This window comes from Monopterus albus, unplaced genomic scaffold, assembly GCF_001952655.1.
Source record: "Monopterus albus unplaced genomic scaffold, M_albus_1.0 scaffold10.1, whole genome shotgun sequence".
Lineage (NCBI taxonomy): Eukaryota > Metazoa > Chordata > Actinopteri > Synbranchiformes > Synbranchidae > Monopterus > Monopterus albus.
The window spans coordinates 890491-910533 of NW_018127890.1; the positions used below are offsets into that span (position 1 = coordinate 890491).

Consider the following 20043-nt stretch of genomic DNA (forward strand, 5'->3'; position numbering starts at 1 on the left):
TCATTTTCCTCCAAGGTCAAGTCACTTTCTGTGAGTGTGCATGTGTGTGTGCAAAATGACGGCTGCCGAGATGAAAGAGGTGGAAAAAAAACTCCCTCCGTCCTTCATTGTCATCCAGATATGGAGAAGAGCAGAGAAGGTTGGGATACAGGGATGGGAAAGCAAAGCATAAGACTTATCCACATACTAGATAAGGGAGATGAGGTGAAGATAGGTTATAAGAAGAGGAAGCATTTGTAACATTTTAATAGTAATTCACAGCCCTCCTCAGATATGGACTGTATGTAGATCTAATACAGAAATGTGGAGGAAGTGCTGCAGAGAGCTTAAAGAAGGATATGTGAGCATTAGAGCGACTACGGCACAGCTCATGTATTTGTGATCCAAACTGGAAGAGTCAAGAGCCCGACTAGCATGCTAGCAGCCAGAGTAACTACTGTAAACCACGTCAGCACACATGTTGATGTTAATGTTTGCAGGTTCATCGTTAGCATGTAAACATGCTAGCACTTGCAAATTACAGTAGCACTGAACACAAAGTCTAGCTGAGTCTGAACATGTTTAGAGGCATTTTGACCCAATGATGGCACTAAAGGGTTCAACACAGTTACTAGTAGAATAAAAAGATTATAAGGCCGCACACTGATTTGACAATCCACAAAATTATTTTTATTCAAGCCTAGCCAATTATCTAGTAGTACAAAATTTTCTTTCAGTCCATACACAACTTTTGTGGCCACTTGCTATTTGTTCAAGGATTGGGAATGAAAAGAAAGACCTGTCCAAAGGGAGGCATATTGGATTTATACATTAAACACACAGTCTCTGCATGGACTGAATAAGGATTTTGACATTATACCTTTTCTGTAGGTTGAAATGTGTTTGATTATAATGATTATGAATCAGATGTTTGTATAGTATATGATCCTTATTGTTTATTTAGTGGTCGTATTCCTTGGCCTATGCACCTGATGCAAAGGAGTTTGTTTTGGGGCAGTGCGTGCACTTTTCTTATCACCACAGTTACTACCATTAATTCTACATGATAATTTCATAACAAAGATAAGACTCTGGATACTGTATTGGGTATGTGTTTGAAATTCATAGATCTTCCATTTATATTTTCCCTGTACAGTGAAATGATTGTCAGTTTGTGCAGGGAGAAAGAATTACAGTCCCACAGTTTATCAGCCATACAAGCCTTAGTTTATATCAACTGCTGAAGACTTACTGATACCGTGTCAGTTTATAGACCTTCTTGAGGCCCATAGCTGATAAAACCTATTTTAGATCCAGTCATTCAATGTGCATAAAAGGCAATCAGAAAATGAACTAGGAAATCCTCAGTATTTTTCACATCTTTAGTTTTCACCTGACATCTACAACTCTATAGTCGGTTCTATAAGTGATAATACATAAACAACTTAATTTCCTCGGCTGATACGCATCTCACCCCGCAGTCAATGGTCTGAATGAAAGACTCCCAGCTGGATGATTAGATTTAAAGTGCGACAGAGCTTGCCTACAATATGTAAAGAGGCAACATGCATAAAATAACAGACAGGAGTTTGAGATATAGACAGATCCACTGAGGGAGTCAATTTAATTTGAAATCCCAATGGAACATGGAACAAGGCTGAACTCTATCACCATCTCTCCCTCTGTAACATACATGTACACAAAGTAGTGCATCTGTCTTGTGCAGGTTGATTTCCCATGGCTTTAAATGTGATGTCTCAATCTGTTTACTGTCATATTAACACTGGGGAGAACCCTAAGCCCCCATCAAACTCACATACAAGCCCCGTGTATTCTGCAGGATGTATCGTACACTCTCCCACCTGGGGCCTTGGCGCTTCCTTGACATCTTTCATTGTACGCTATAATCCTATGAATTTGTGAGCATGCAAGCCAGTGTGTGAGCGTGACTGTGTGCATGTGCCATTTTAGCAGGGAGTCGGCCCCTCCGCAGGTGACATTTTTACTGGAGAAATATCACCATAGCCATTTTCTTCCCATATGTTTCTGTGAGCTTGTGTGTGTGATGGGTGTGAGAGTGTTTGATTATGTCTTGGCAAGGTTCACTTGATTTCACAGGAGAGATTTTCTTTCCAAACCATAGCAATGATGGCAGGGGCTGCTTATCAGCAAACATGTCAGAAAGACAAGTTATGCAGGGAGTTTAAAAATTTGCGTTAAGACTGGAAGACTGCAAACGAGGGAAGCAGATACCCTGGGTCTGTACAAATGCAACAAAACCCCTGAGTTCGCATAGTTAACAATTGTTTGTTTATTCTGTGCAAAAACTGAAATGTAACAACAGAGTAATTCTTGGCTAAGCGCTAAACTAGCTGTAGATGTGTAAGAAATATGTACAGTTTCTTTAAATTGACTTGGGGTTTTTCTTTCTCTTTGTCACGGTTGATTCAGACTGGTCAAGCTACCAGGCTGACAACAGGATGACAAAGCTGATATGTAGCTAAGACCACACGACACCTTAATCAAAGATTTGCTGTAACACACATCACACCAGAATGATGCCTCTGACTGTGAAAAAGGACCGTGTCTGACAGTTGTAATTAAATAGCAGCGGCAGGTATTTGTACACAGCGGGGTGGGCCAGACAAGTATGATCAATTCTATCTCAAGATCACAGAGGATCGTAGTGGGAGGGAACAGACACCAGGACTGATATAATGAGACAGAAAGACTGTATGAAGAAGGTTTTTGTGTGTGTGGTGTACACTGTATATGTGGATTTTGTGTAGGGGTGTATAACATTATCAAGCTGTTGTGTGTGAGTCCTCCTGTAAATATGTGATTGTGAATCCGTCTCCCTGACAACTGAGGAGACATCTGTCACCTCCATATGGAAACAAACTGAGATAGAAGAGGGACTAATCAAAAAACACATCACATAAATGAGTCAGACAAATAAAATATGAAACCCCTAAAAAAAATATGACCCACAGATTTCAAGATTTGGAATATACAATAAATTTACAGTAAATGCTGCTCGTCAAAGCACAGTTTTAACTGCACAGTACACTTTTTTCAAAAACAGCAGGAAAGCAGAAGCAGAATCCTACAGTACCTAGTTTACATGGCTATAGACCCGTTTCGGCATTATTTTTGCTACATTACTACAGTATATTACACTGAGTATTCCATCTGTGCTTTGTGTGTAAAGAGTTGGGCTTTTGTTTGTTTGTTTTTCCTTTTTTAATTAAACTGTTAGTATCATTTGGATGAATTTTGTAAGTAGTCAGTTCCAGATTTTGTTGCATGTCACCTCTGCCTATTCATCACAGAGTATACACACCCGGCTCTGATGCACTCTCACGGTATAATGCTCACGCCAACAGTTTCAAAAAGAAAGTTTCAGAAAGTTCAGCTCTTAACTGTCTGCAATTTATTGTATTGTAAAATTCATCTTAAATGGAGGAAACTGCTGTTTTTACTCATCAGTCTACATGCAATAGCAAAGCAGAAACAAGATTTTAGAAAATTTTGCAAGTTTATTACAAATAAAAAACTGAAATCTCTCAATTACAGGCTTGGTGTTTGTCCTGATATGCAGGGTGAACTGTGGAACCTTGTATGCAAGCCATGAAGTCCAAGGAACTCACTGTAGTCCTCTGTGATCAAACTGTGGTGAGACATAGCTCAGGACTAGGGGGTAAAACCATTTTAAAGCTCTGAATGTTCCCAGGAGCACAGTGATCTGAGTAACTGTGGAATGGGAGATGTCTGGAACCATTTGGATACTGTAGAATTGGCCACCTGACCAAAATAAGTACCTGGGCAAACAGGGCCTTGGCCAGGAAGGAGACAATCCCTGGCCAAGTGTGGCGGTGGCTAGATGGACTTTGAGTAAAAGATAGATGACAGCTGCTTAGTGTGTGTCAAACAGCATTTAAAGGAGCCTGAGAGCATGCGGAAACAGATTCTCTGGGCTGATGAGACAAAAGCTGAACTCTCTGGGCAGAACTCCAAGCACTACAATATGTCTGGTGAACACCAGGCACTGCTCATCACCTGTTTTAGCATCCCCACGGTGAAGTATGGTGGCGGTGGCAGCAAACTGTGGCTGTGCTTTAACCCTGTAAAGCCCAACATATCAAACAATAGCCAGAACATTCTAATTTTTTTGGAATTGAGATGTTTATTAAACCTGTTAACAAAATCCAAAATATAATTCATGATTCGAAATTCAAGATTCATGATTTTTTTTTTTTTGCCATATATGCATAGACAGACAGTCCAGGCATATAAGAATAGAGGTGCCATATTATTTCGATTATTTCTATTTCTTTTGTATCACATTTGATACATGAGACATTTTTGGCGATTTTTTTCCTCACGTATCAAATATGATACAAATGGTTTTTATAGTGAAAACCTGCTCCAGGGTGCAGAGACTAAAGGTTCATCTTTCAGTACAACACTGACCTGAGGTGCACAGCCAAGACAACAGTGGAAAGGCTTCTGGACAAGTCTGTGACTATCCTTGAGTGGTCCAGCCAAAGCCCAGATTTTAAACCCCAGTGAGAAATCTGGAGAGACCTGAAGAAGTTCACAGATATTTTCCACCCAACCTGATGAAATCTGAGAGGATCTGACAAGAACAATGGGACAAATTACCCAAATCCAGGCGTGCAATACTTCTAGACTTACCCATGAAGACTCTACAACACAAGTGTGCAAAAAGTGAAAGGATCTGACAACTTGCTCAAGCCACTGTATGTGCACATGTACACCGGACAATGTCAGTCAGATTTTGTCCTCTTCGTTTTCTAGCACTAAGGACATGCACACACAGCAGTGAGTCTCACTCAAACTGTGGAGGAGGAGGCACTAAAAACTCATTACATGGACGATCAATATCACACTTGAGAAGCATGAAACCCCTCCATATCCACACCACACACACTCGTTTCATCAGCGGCCAGTGGCGGTGACAGATGACTTTTGTCAGCCTGAGTTGTGTTACCATGGTAACCATTAGGCTACCTTTCAGTATGGTACAACAGGGGTGACACACAAACACATACCAGGAGACACATTTAGATAAACTGGTTAAAGTCATGATAAAATACTACAGGTCAATATAGTCCAGCACTTTGTAGAACACAGTATTACTCATTCTAAAGCCACTTTAACTTGCTACTGTAGCTGATTTAGAGTAAATGGCTGGCGTTACTGGGCTTATCTGTGACATAATCACTAGGATAATGCTGTGATAGGGTATTGTAAGATCAGATTCAAACTTAATCCCACTAACTGAATCTCTTTTTTGGATGTGTGGACTAGGTTTAGCAGCACTACATTACTTGTACTGCCAATGTCAGTGATTTGCATTATAAACGTTACACAAGGTGAGGCCATATATCTGTTTGGTCAGTGCATTGACCATGGATTAACCCTTTGTATGAAATGGGTTATGTAAATAAAGTCGTCTTGCCTTGAATGCAATTAATGCAACACCTAGAAAACTTGAACAATAAAAAGAATGGCTCTCAAGTACAACTTTGATCTAATCGTTTGTACCTAAGAGCTGTTGAAAAGAATCGGATCTGCGACAAATGTAACATCACCGCTAGCCATCAGATGCATTATTACTACAATATCCTGTTATCCAATGTCAGTAACAACAGTCTTAAGCTTTTAACACATAACTGTCAGTCAAATCGTGATTTCCAAAATAAGGTAAATTAATATATCACCTGATATCAAGGATAATGGTTAAACATTTCAAGTTTTTGCTTTTGAAATGGTCAATTTGTTTTGGGTGTTACATAGGGGTCACATTAGGTTTTTAAAAAAATTGAAAATCTATTTTGTTTCAAGGAAGAATTCCTTCCAGCACTACAGCCCAATAAATTAAATTGCCATTACCTTTCCCAGCCCTGGCGTATCTTTGATCTTATTGGCTGCACGGAGAAGGCAGGGTGGAGCCGGAGGGGGAGCCACTGACAGGGCAGAGGTGAAGTTGGTGGGGAACAGAGGGGGGTCACAGGATGGTGATGATGACGTCACTGGCGCTGTGACTGTGGTGGTCTTCTGCTTCTTCTTCTTGGACGCTAAGTTTAGCTTTTGTGCAGCTCTGACAGAAGGAAGCAGACAGGAAGAGGAAAGAGAAGCCAGTCAGTCAAATCAATGTGTTTAAACATTTCCACTGCAAAAATACTCAAGAGTTTTAGTGGATGAATATAAAGAGATGGGGAAGGACAAGATGGTGGCACATCTGCACACAGGTCATTACATCTTTATTAGATCTAAGGCAAATGTGCTAATTAAAGAATAGTGCTCGATTACACACCCACACACATACTGGTGTTTACATATGTAGCAACATCTGGATGGGGAGGGTTCATTAGCCTTCTTGCTGCTCAGTTCCCCTCTGGCATTCAGCTAAAAAAATGTTTATATATTATGGGTGTAAAGGTAGGTCTGTGAGGTTGTTTTGCAGCCTCGGCCGACCCAGGACCTTTCTGTGCGGAGTCTGCATGTTCTCCCTGTGCCTGCATGAGTTCTCTCTGGGTCCAGCTTCTTCCCACAGTCCAAAGACATGCAGCTGTGTGTGGTTGTCTATCTTTATCAGCCCTGTGATAGACTGGCGACCTGTCCAGGGTGGACCCTGCCTCTCACCCAGTGTCAGCTGGGATTGGCTCCAGCTCCTCTCCTTATCCTCTTCAGGGTAAGCAGTATAGATGATGATGACGATATTCATATTGAACCATTTCAATACAGGACTTTAGGTTCAGAGGTGACGTGTACCAAATGCAGTCTTTAATGGTCATTGACAGCAAACAAACATATCAAGTGGTGGACCATGGCACACTGTAGCATAGCATAGCATAGCCTCTGGCTAGCGGACATCATGGCCAATGCAAACAAGAAGCCAGAGACCGAAGGCCCTTCCCATTAAGGGCTCCTGTTTGGGAACACTTTGGCTGGTCATATTTAAGTGTCTATCTACATGATTTTAAACTGGCTACGGGAAAATGCCCACAATATAATGTGCTTAATTGTGTTATACTTAATGAAAGCTTGTGGCCATCAGGGTCTCTGTCAGAAAGTTATTTCTTTAGAGAGAAACAGAGAATCTACGGTACTTATAATAATTCAGCTGAGTGATTTGCTTTTATTAGAAAAATATATTTTTTAAGTATGTGTCAGTGTATTTCCTCTTTGAGATTTAAAAAGCCACAATTCAAACTGGCAGATTTCCTTACAGTCTTAATTATGTACGGCAGCAGTATTTAAAAGATGATAAAATAAAGGCCCTCTAAAACAGCAGTGGCAGGGAGTCCTGCTCTGTTCTGATTTAATCTATCTTCATATATATTTCTAAGATCATAAAGAGAATGAGAGAGAGAGAGAAGACTGCGCACTGACACGCTCTCTGTCAAAGAGCCATATTCTCACACCACTGGCTTTCAATTAACTGCAGCAGGTTACAAAAATCAGAGCGGGTAGGAGGAGTCAGAGAGAAAAGGGGAGAGAGAGGAGCAGAAAACAAGGTGGGGGAGAAAAGCTGGCGTTGATTCAGTGACCCATACAACGGCAAAGCGTTCTACCATTTGAGTAGCTCTCCCAGGAGACCTGTGTAGGTGTGTGTTCGTGGCTGTGAATGTGTTTGTGTGCATGCACAGTACTGTACGAAACAAAGCTCCCCACAAAGACCGCTAATTGTTTTTTTATTGTGTGCAAGCTGAGCTTACAGACATGCTGAAGCAAATGAGATCAAAAGCAATAGCAGGTTTCACATGAGTGTTTAAAACCTCCCATGGAGTATGAGGATACAGCAGATTCTAAAACCTGTCCATCTGCCTTTCAGGAGCATCAGTGTACTGGATCTTAAAAATAATAAGTATTAGGTAAAGATTCCCTTAGAAAGATGTTTGAATTCAATCTACCATTTGCTTTTATGGAAAGGCTGCTCCAGCTGCTGCAGTGCAGGATGAGGCATGATGGATTCGTACATGATTACCCTGCTGTTGGAGAGTCCGGCGTCTAGCTTTTTTTCCCCCACTTGCAGCAAATCATTTTCTGCTGCACTGTCCATGTATAGCCCTTTGTGAATGAGCTGCTCACTGGGCAAAACACACAACCCTTTTTTTCCACATCAATTTCATATATTAGGGTGTAATGTTCTCCTGATCCTTGAACCCACCCGGACTGGTTGGATCTATGGTGCAATTCAAGCATGGCGCACACACACAGACACACACACAACCTAATTGGTAGCGTTTAATGACAAGTGGCCTGGGATTTGGCCAAGTACATCTATTCCAATCAAACCCTAAAGTCAAGGGCACTTGTTTTCCATCTATCTACTCAATCTCTTTTCCATCAGCTCTTCCTCTGTTACCCCCATCCTTTTATTCACACCCCCCCTTTTCCATTACCTACATTCATCCCTCCACTCGCCATCCTTCACTACAAATTCCTCTCTATAACTATCCCTTATCTTTACCTCCATTTAATTCCTCTCTCCCTCATTATTTTTTATCCTCTGCCCTCCAAATAACCACCAATCCATCCTGCCACCCATCCAGCTTTCCTCACATGTATTGTACCTCTCTTCCCCTCTGTCTCTTCTTGTCTCTCTCTTGTTATTCCTTTCTGTCTCTTCTTGTCTCTCTCTTGTTAAAGAGTGGCACAGGTCACAAACAGCACAGCTACTAACATGCTGTGGCTTTGTTTTCTTCTTCCACCAACACAAATACAAATGCTTACACTTGACATATACATACAAAGACTGACTTAAAACACTCACACACAGACACACAGAGCTGATTTATGAATAGTGTCTTGGGTTGAGTTGCTGGCTCACTAGCTAATTACATTCTATTTAACAGGCAGTGGAGGGAGATATATAGACAGAGAGCCATGTTGTGTGTGTTTGTGTGTGTCATGGGGGGAACAGAGGACTGGTTTAACTGACACTATCCATCATGTACAAGTAGGCCCCAATTGACACACTATTTCCTTACAGTAAGACAACATCGTATGGGCTGCACTGTAATAGCACACAGGCCTAAGCGATAAAATATTAATACACCACTGTGATTCAACATAGAGCTACAGTGACCACATGATCCTTCTGGCTTATGTGTATCCAGGCATAATATGTTGCTCAGTACACAAATGTACATATCTGAGCTGGTCACTCATCTGCCTGGAGATGAGGAAAAAGCGTTTCATTAAAGAGGTAAACATGTTCTAATGCAATATAAATTTACAATGCAAAGTCAGAAGTCCCAGTAACTCTAATATGAAAAAGGTCAGGACAACTGAGAAGCAAATGGACATCTTTTTCTCTTTCAAAATAAAAGGCAACCACATTCAATTACTGTTAAATGACACATGAGCAAAAAACCTGATGAGATCATGTGCTTCATGTAGTAATTAATTCATCTCTGATCACCTGTTCAAATCATCAATCAACAGCTATGTTCAGTGGACACTTACTATATCATTTAATAAAAAACTACTTTTTCAGAGGAAAACGAAGGAGAGACAGGTACACAGAGGTGGATAAAGAGACAGCACCAACCCCAGTGTCACAGCCATTCCCCAGCCAAACTAACAACGCCTTCCCAATTCAGCAACTCACCTGGGACCTATTCATTTACTCTGCTACCTGCAGCAACACACACACACACACACACACACACACACACACAGCCAAGTCCCCACAGATCCAATCCTTGGAGCAGGCAGTAAAAAAATTCCTGCACTGATAGAAACTCCCTTCCCCCAGTGAGTAAGATTTCACACACACACCTCAGCAGCATGTCTCTTTCCTCTATCCCACTGTCCCCAGAGGGCCACTACAGCACTGGGAAGATGGAGTGCTGCTGTGTGCACGTGACATATTCTTAGACACTAATGAAAGATATTACTCACTTGCACATTAGCAGAGGTAGAAAAAAGGTCAGTGAGACGTAAAAAAGGACATTTTTAGAAGAAGAGAGGTGTAAAAAGGACAATGGCAAAGAAAAAAAGCAGGAGGAAATAAAGAGGAAATGAAAATGAAGAGGAGCATGAAGGTAACAGTGAAGGGGCTGAAAGAGGAGGAGGAGGAAGAAAGGGTTCAAGTGAGAGATTTGGAGATGTGGTGGTGAACACAAGGATTCTGCCATGTGCAGACAGTGAGTACAGGGAAGACTGTGTGTGTGTTTGTAATAAGAGTCTCTGTATGCCCTCCACGTCTGAGAGTAAAGACCAAGACAGCCATGGATTTTACCAGCATTACATGACTGCATCCATCGACCATAAACACACAGACACGCAAATGCAAACATGTACACACCTGAGACAAAATAATAGGTAACAATGTGAACATTGTTTTTGTAAGCCAATTACACTGAAATCCTACTACATATAGATGGACAAATGACAGGAAAGTGCAGCCAAGCTGTGCATATGTAGAGAATGTGAAATTGTGAACAAAAACATTCAGTCAATCTGATTTTAAGAGGAAGCAGTCTAAAATAGGAGAAAAATACTGACAGCTAGACACACATATCCACACAAATATCGCTTTCCCACCAAAGGTATTGTATGTACATGGGTTTTTTTAATAACTGGCTAAACCGGCCTTTAACTGGCTTCTGACAACTTTCCCACTGCCGACTGACCTGGCTCAGCTCTCCAGCTTGTTTCCACTTTGGTACATCATATTTGACATCATCTCATTGGTGATGTCAAATGCCTTTGTCAGTAAACAGATTTGTAAACAAAGCAGCATGGAAGCTAGTGAGACAGTCAACCTTATTTCTTCATATTTACGTTTGTTCATCTTCCAAAGTATAGAAACTCGGTGTAGCCTGAACCATGTTAGAACATTGATTGATCGAAGACTGATGGAATTTATGGCTGAGATGGCAAAGAATTGCCGAAATTATCAATGGAGGAGATGAGCCTTCATCACCTCCTTGTTGGCAATTGCTGAAGTGATGATGATGTTCGCGTCACTGTGTATGTTCTCAGGTTTAGCTGAGTTTGTTTCCAAGCCCAGGCATGCCGAGGCAAAGTGGATAATGACTCTTGTCGATCGCAGAGTCATTTTTCCCAGTAGTTGCGTTCCCACTGCTGTCAAAAGTAGAGGTGTGGCGAGTTTACATGGGTGGGCAGTGGGAAAGGGGCTACAGTGACACTGCCCCACTAAACAAACCATGTTCTTTCAAATAGAAAGTTAAAGCTCATCACTCAACCCAAAACAGCTAGCTGAATGTTTGGAATATCAGCAGATGTGTTTGTGTAAAATGACCTTGTTACCTGAAAGTTCACTGGGTCAAAGAAAATAAAGGAGCGAGGTGTGTGCACATTTGTTTGTGTGCATTCAGCCTGGCTGCTGGGGCTTTGAAAAACAGACAGCACATTGTATTATCTGCAGATTAAAGAACATACACAACCAGTAAAGACAGGAATGTTTACAGCAGGAGTGAAGGTGAAATGCAGAAGAAAGGGGTCTGTGTGAAAATGAAGGGAAAACCCATTAGTATCATTTAAAATGAGATTTAAAGCAGCTCATAAGATATGACGTCTCAGCAATACTTCAGACGCTCTGACACACTCGGTCTTATGTTACCTATGAATAATTTATTCATTCATTTAGAGTTTGCCACGTTTAGTCATCAATAATTTACCCACATTACCTGTCTCTTATTTATGCTGTGTTGGTCTGCATTTCTCTAGATTTGATTACATGGTTCATTGAGGACTGGTGACTCGATTTATAGAGAAACACACCAAAAGATGAGTAAGTACTGTCATGCACAGTAGTATTCTGTTTTTCTACCGCCTTCATCTTACAGTGTAGTTTCATTCTGTTTGCTTTATTAGACAACTCGAGGGACATGACAGTCAGGATGTCTGGACTCTAGCACAAATAAGCTAGTCAGATCCTTGTAATGGTAATTTCATATAATGCTGCTAAATCCTAAGAATGTATTCATATCGGATTAAATAAAATACAGTACTGCAGTGCTGATGTTAGTATTATAAGATTCGGTCACATTCTGCACTTTTCATCAGACAATTTAATCAAACACAACTGAAAATTGTAAAACAAACAAATAGGGTCCACAAGTAAACACCCAGAAGCTAAAATCTGTGTGACACCTACTGTACTATTAATTGTGCAGCCCCATCTGATCATTAATATTAATATCAAAATAAAAGACTTGCACGATGGTGCTGTGTGGCGAGGTGATTCTTCTGACATGCAGCCACTGGATCAAATGCTCCAGGTGTGTGAGCCCACTCTGTCAGTGGCAGATGTGAGAGATGGAAATGAATCTTACCTGGCAAAGAAAGAGGCAGCTGCAGAGGTGGTGCTCGGAGCTGTGGTTGTTGCAGCCACAGTGTGAGAGGGCGAGTTTGTGTGTGAATGTGATTGGCAGCTTCAGTCAATCCTTCTCTGGAGGCCTCGGAGCTCATCTGGGAGATCTGATGAAAGACAAACTTTTTACCATAATTACCAAAACAAAAAGTGTTAGAGAATAAATTAGAAATAAAAATGTTTAAATGGACAGGGCTTGTAGATCATAGATACATGTATAGTGCAATCAGATAGAAAGCATTTACTTACTCATGATAAATGATATTTTCTATGTGTGTGTTTCATTGTGCCACCAGTGCATAAGTGTCAAATCAATGATTGGGTATAGGGGCATTTTATACAGACAGGCAACAAATGAAATGAAAGCCCAACACAAGTGTCTCAGTAAGATGTAGGGCTACCATATGCTATCAGAGCACCTTCAATGCATATGATTCACATCGATGTCATACTCATCAAATCATTCACTGACCCCTCGTGTCCTATAGATGGGAATACTGTCATTATCCTGGAAGAGACCACTCGGTTATTTAGGTTCTTCCTTTTTATCCTGTCTGTATTTGCAACATACAAGGGATGATTGATATTGGTTACTGCAGCGGGATACAGTAAATTAAAAAAAGCCCTATCAGCATTTTGTTATGGCAGCATGTTTCATTGTCTAAGACTTTTATCTTATGCTGTCTCGCTTATTCATATTCATTTCAAGTGTGTGTGTTTTCCTTGGCAGACTACAGATAAGCTCTCTCGTGATCAAAGTGAACCAGTAGAATGTTGTCTGGTTCCCAGACAGGCACAGAAAAAACACCCTCCTGCTTTAGTTTCTCTCTTTTACCCTAATGCCTTCTCCTTCTCTTTCATCCTTACCTTTCCTCTTTTCTTTTACTATTGTTTTAAACCCATTCAGCTCCATTCCCTTTGTCCCTTTGCTCTACAGTCTTAAGCTATTCACATTTGTCCTTTATTATTGAATCATATTTCATGACATTTGTGCTTTATTAGATCATATGCAGGAAAGAATGGATGGAGTGAGACGGACCATTGAACTTATAGCATGGTAAAGAAATGAAATTTTCTGTTTTCCATTTATTGTTTCATTAGATTTATGGTATAAATACAACAAGTGTGTATCCTTTCTTAGGATTATTCTTTGGTGTTTTGCTTTTATTAAATGTAGATAAACAAAATGTGGATAAAGAAAGAGATGTGTGATGATGGGCAGTTTAATGGTATGTGTCTTAACCACTAGTTCGCTGGACTACTGTATACATCTGTGTCAGGGTATCTACGTATCTGAGAAAGTGAGTACATTCATATGAATCCTTGGTGCAAATACATATGAAAGAAAGTGTACTTCAATGGCCCCAATTCTTTTAATCTCCCCTTCTTGTCATGTGAGAGATTTAAAGTTGTATTGCAGATGTACAGTAGAAGTCAGAAGTTCACATACCCCTTAGCCAAATACATTTTTCACAACTCCTGACGTTTAATCCTATAAACATTGCCTGTCTTAGGTCAGTCAGGGTCACTACTTTATTTTAAGAATGTGAAATGTCAGAATAATAGTGGAGAAAAAGATTTATTTCAGCTTTTATTTCTTTCACCACATTCCCAATGGGTCAGAAGTTTACATACATTCAGTTAGTATTTGCTAGCGTTGCCTTTAAATTGTTTAATCTGGATCAAATGTTTCGGGATGCCTGCCACAAGCTTCTTACAATAAGGTGCTGGAATTTTAGCCCATTCCTCCAGACAGAACTGATAGAACTGGGTCAGGTTTGTAGGCCTCCTTGCTCGCACACGCTTTTTCAGTTCTGCCCACAAACTTTCTGTTGGACTGAGGTCAGGCTTTTGTGATGGCCACTCCAGTACTTTGACTTTGTTGTCCTAAAGCCATGTTGCCACAGCTGTGGAAGTCTGCTTGGGGTCATTGTCCGTTTGGACAAGACCCATTTGTGACCAAACTTTAACTTCCTGGCTGATGTCTTGAGATGCTGCTTCAATATATCCACATAATCTTCCTTCCTCATGGTGCCATCTATTTTGTGAAGTGCCCCAGTCCCTCCTGCAGCAAAGCACCCCCATAACATGATGCTGCCACCCCCGTGCTTCACAGTTGGGATGGTGCTCTTCGGCCTCCCCCTTTTTCCTCCAGACATAATGATGGCCAAACAACTCAATCTTTGTTTCTTTATTTATCCAAGGAGTAAGATCTTTGTCTCTATGTGCAGTTGTAAACCATAGTCGGCTTTTTTATGTCAGTCTTGCAGCCATGGCGTCTTCCAAGCTGAGCGGCCTTTCAGGTTGTGTCGATATAGGACTCGTCTTACTGTGGATACAGATACTTTGGTACCTTTTTCCTCCAGTGTTTTCACAAGGTCCTTTTCTGTTGTTCTGGGTCTGGTTTGTACTGTTGGTACTGCATCTCTAGGAGAGAGAACGCGTCTCCTTCCTGAGTGGTACAATGGCTACGATGTCCCACAGTGTTTATACTACCGTAGTATTGTTTGTACAATTGAATGTGGTACCTTCAGGTGTTTGGAAATTGCTCCCAAGGATTAACCAAATTTGTGAAGGTCAAAAGTTTTTTTTCCTGAGGTCTTGGCTGATTTCTTTTGATTTTCCCATAATGCCAAACGAAGAGGTACTGCGTTTGAAGGTAGGCCTTACAATACAGCCACACATGCAGCTCCTATTGACTCAAATGATGTCAGATAGCCAATCAGAAGGTTCTAAAGCCGTGACGTCATTTTCTGGAATGTTCCAAGCTGTTTAAAGGCCCAGTCCACTGAGTGGATGTAAACTTCTGACCCACTGGAAATGTGATGTAGTGAATTATAAGTGAAATGATTTGTGTCATGCCTAAGTACACACCCTAACCAACTTACCAAAACAAGAGTTTGTTAAAATGACATCTGTGGAGTGATTAAAAATACAGTTTTAATGGATTCAGCCTATGTGTATTTAAACTGACTTCAACTGTATGTCTTTTTTAGGTGTGGAGTATGTCTGTCTTCATCAGTGTGAGCCTGGGAGCTGTGGGTAGAGTCACACACCCCCTTGTTTTTGTCACTTACTGGAAACTACACAGACTTACCTTCATTTCCAGGAGCCTTACCCTAACCTTAACCAAACCCAGCATTTGCTTTAACTTTACATCACATCGTTTTCATAAAATTCAACAACCTATGTCATGGGGACCAGTCTCCAATCTCCACAAGTGATGCTGGTCACCATAAAGCTTGTGCTCTCCTGTTTTTTCCATCCCCAGAAGTATAGAAAAACAAGGCCCCACATACAGACATGCACACACACAGAGGCATTTATATGACAATTTATCAGCTCTGAGAGTGCAGTTTGTCACTGTGCACAGATGTATGTGGATTGATGTGTCGCTGTGTGTGTCTGTGTGTAGGTGGCCCATTCATGAAATAGATATGGATTATTGATTATAGTTCTTTATGTGCTGCCAGCAGCCAGAAAGCAGAGCACCCAAATCATAACCCCACACTTCCACAAGGGAACTATATCTTGTGTGAGAGTTAATCTACAAGCATGTGTATGTCTGCTGTGAATGTGTCTGCGTGTGTGCATGTCACTGCACATCTTTGCACCTGGGTGTACAGTATATGTGTGCAAATCAATTTCGCTGTGCGTGTAATTACTGCTGAGAGCTCCTGGGGTCCAAGCACGCAGACCAGTGCCTTGATAAATTACCTACTGTAAATAAGATGCCTCTGTATTTTATATACCAAACTCCTCTGTGCATTTAGATACTCAGACTTGGCTGCTACCCCTGTGTCATTAGAGGAATCATGAACTTATGGAATAAAGGTTCAGTGAGATGCATGGAATACCTGTGCATTTGTACTGGTTACTCATTTATCATTTATAAAAAATGGCCCCATGAGTGGTTTTTATGTTAGCTGAAAACTGGAGGTGGTTGAACATTATGTGGCGGTCGGCCTTCTTGGAGCAGCTATGGTGTGTAGCAGGTACCTATCTTAGGTTAGTGTGTTAGTATGACACATCCATTCATAAATCCACATTGCTATTATGACTAAAATAATATGATGAGATTTCTCTTGATCTGAAACAGTGGTGTGCTGATGGGTAATTAGGCCTTATGCCTCTCATTAAGCAGATGTGTTGTCTGAGAGCTGTCACATTAGTTCTGCATCTAGACTGCCGCATGGATAGCATGACAATTCAGATTCAAATCAGTATTACTGCATGCTCACTTGGCTAGTGCATATAGGTGGATTGTATTTAGGGTAATGTCATTTTTTAAATAAATGAGTATTTTGTTGTTGTCACACTTGTTCCATTCAGATTTCCACACAGGACATAAAGGCTGAGGTGCTATCGTTGCATTTTATCATAGATTAGGTTAAATTACACTGAATGGGATTATAATGATCCCTGGGGGAGTATTAGGTCATCGCAGCAGGAGAGAAAGGATGTAGTAACAGAACAAATCTAGATTACTGGAGATACTACAACAACTGAATGTGTTCAAAATAGTACAACAAATAGAGAAACACAACACGTCACAATGTTTTCATAGAACATCTGGTGCTGAGATTGTACCTGTCACTGTGGGGCTTTGATTAATGTGATATCAGGCTTCACCAGAAACACAAGGTGAAGAATAAACACACACTTATTCCGTCACTCCCACGCCTCCTATTCCGCAGTACTACACCACTTACCCACAGCCCTGTTTCTCCGCTCTTAGAAAAAGGTAAAAGCTGGCTCATTCATCTTCATTACAACACAAACACCATTTCCCCAGTATTCACCTTCCTCATCTGTCTCTCTTACATTTATTTAATTTCTCTGTCCTTTTCCAACCACATGCTATGAATTTGTCTGAAATTTCAGGAGACAAGTGATGTGGTTGTGTCCACGTATGTGTGTGGTCCTGCCTGCTTTTATCAGGGGGGAACAAACAATCTGTAAAACAATCTAGAAAAGAATGGGGGGGGGGCACAAAAAATAAGTAATTGAGCAAATGGAACAGGATGTTTATTTATTTCACATTGGAGATAGAGTTGTGGAAACAGAGAGAGTGTAGGTAAGTACAGAGGACATAAAGCAGTCATGGAAAGTAGACAATATACATATGGAAATGAAATGTAGAAAGAGTGGAGGCAAAGAGAAAAAGAGAAGAGTGGGAGTAAATTATACTTTATATGGAAAGAGAGCAAAGATGAAGCAGAGGAGGGTGGGAATGAACATTCTTTATATAAACATACTTGTGTATACAGTATGTGGAGTAATCAAATTTGAAACAGCTTCAAGGCTACATATGGTGAAAATAATGAAGATGACAGTGACAGGAAAGAAGAGCGAAGAGCAGAGATGTTCTTTCTGACATGTGACTAAATAAATTACACACCATGCTGCTCTTTGACTTTCCCCACCCAGATTTATCAGGGCCAGTCCAGGGACTGATCTGGCAACTCTCTGGATACCCAGTCCTGAAGGATATCCAATTAAGACTGACACTGTTTGGAAGTGGAAATGCATCTTTTATTTTATACTGTATGCACCGTGGGTGTGAGGACATTTTGGCAAACTGAGATTATTTTGATCCGTCCTCACTTTAGGGCTAGGTTTTAGGATTAAAGATAGAATAGGGTTAGTTTAGGGCATGAGTAAGTGTTGGGGTTAGTCATTTCACTGTAATGGTTGTAGATAGGGTGGCCTGGTGGATCAGTGGTTAGTGCTGCTGCCTCACAGCATGAAGGTTAAATATCCCACAGTCCAAAGACATGCAGCTTAGGTTGATTGGTGACTTTAAATTGTCCAAAGAAGTGAGTGTGTGTGGTCGTTTGTCTACATGTCAGCCCTGTGACAGACTGGGTGCCTATGTGGTAAGTGGACCCCGCTTCTCACCCAATGTCAGGTCTATGTAGTAGGTGGACCCCGCTTCTCACCCAATGTCAGCTAGGATTGGCTCCAGCACCTATTCAGAATAAGCGGTATAGATAAAGGATGGATGGCTGAGGATGCTTAATGTCAATGAGTGTCCCCACAAAGATACATGTGTATATGTGTGTTGTATCACATCCTGTTACTTTCAGCCAGATAAACAATAACACATACATGGCAGAATAGGAACGCTAATCTAACCAGTGTTGAAATCAACACAGACACCGTATGTTTTCAATTAGCTGCTTGAAGGACGACGCGAGGGCAAAGAGAGAACGTTAGACTTTTCTCATATGAGAGAGAAGAGGAGGAGGCTGGAGGGAGGCCAGTCACCTCTATACCTCCACCATCATCATAAAAGGCCCCAAAACCAATGAAGCATTGTTGATACTGATTTGATAGTTTTTTTTATGATTTCACTTTACATTTTCTGCCTGTGAAAAGATGCAGCATTGTGAGTTACTCTAGAAAATGTTTGCTACCTCCAGTACCTCACTGGTCCCAGTGAGCTACTCTACCTGGGAGAATCACACTCTGTTATAATTAGTCTTCTTTGTTCTGACTGATGGTATTTCCAGTTGTCCTTGACATCTTGTGGGGAAAAAAATAGTCCTAATAAATACAGAAAGTGGAGGTACTGTAGTCACCTCTTAGACTGCTGACACAGCAAGATTTTAATGTCAGCTCTACTGGCAGACATTTGGCCTACTTTCTCTTTCTCCCTCTGCGACACTTCTCTTTCAGCTCTCTGTCTTGTTGTGCTGCCCATAAAGGTCAGTTGAATGGTGATTTTAATCATTAAAAAGAAATAAATCACATACGACCACACCAGTGTTGATCCTGGAAGAGTAAGACATGCACCAATCAGCCACAACATTAGAACGTGTCTAATATCGTGTAGGTACTGTCACAACACCTCTGATCCGTTGAGAGATAGACTCCACACAACCTCAGAATGTGTCCTCTGATATCTGACACCAAGATGTCAGCAGCAGATCCTGTAATTTGCGAGGTGGGGACTCCACTTGTTTTTCCAGCACTCAGTGGAGATCTGGGGAATTTGAAGGCCAAGGCAACACCTTGGACTCAGTGTGACGTACAGGGCTCATTATCCTGCTAAAAGAGACCATTGCCATTAGGGAATAAAGTTGCCATGAAGGGGTAATTGGTCTGCAGCAATGTTTAGGTAGGTGCCACATGTCAAAGTAACATCCACATGAATGGCAGGACCCAATGTTTCCCAGCAGAACATTGCCCAAAGCATCACACTACCTCTGCCGCCTCGCCTTCTTCCCATTGTGCATCATGCAAGTGACACAAACCCCCGGCCAGCCACGTGATGTAAAAGAAAACTTGATTCATCAGACCAGGAAACCATCTTCCTTTGTAAGACCATTTGAAAGCTCCACTGTTGCGTTTTCTGCTGTACATGTGTAAAGCAAGTCTCCATCAAAATCCAATTCTCTAGCAAAAACTGGAGGTTGCTCGTCAGCAATGTGTCCATATTACAGAATTGTCATACTCCTTTTTATGTTAAGATGCCAGATATAGCTGCTATAATAAATTTTCTTTTATTCTAAACCCATCTCTCTTGCTGTCTCTTCATCCTCTCAGTCTACATTACTACATCTTTCAGTCTGATCTTTCCTTCTTTACATATCTCTACTTTCCGTTCCCATGTTTTGATTATCACCCTGCGCCTCCCATTTCTCTCAGGGGTGAGTGTAAACGAGGGTGATTTATTATCA

The 20043-nt window shown here is 41.1% G+C and overlaps 1 protein-coding gene across 1 annotated transcript in view; it reads right to left on the minus strand.

The window, feature by feature from the left end:
* Positions 1-20043, minus strand: part of kif26ba (kinesin family member 26Ba) — an 87276-nt gene that overhangs the window by 37411 nt on the left and 29822 nt on the right. The window contains 3 exon segments of the mRNA XM_020590044.1: positions 5899-6106; positions 12321-12360; positions 12363-12465. Coding sequence (XP_020445700.1) covers positions 5899-6106; positions 12321-12360; positions 12363-12465 — 351 coding nt within the window.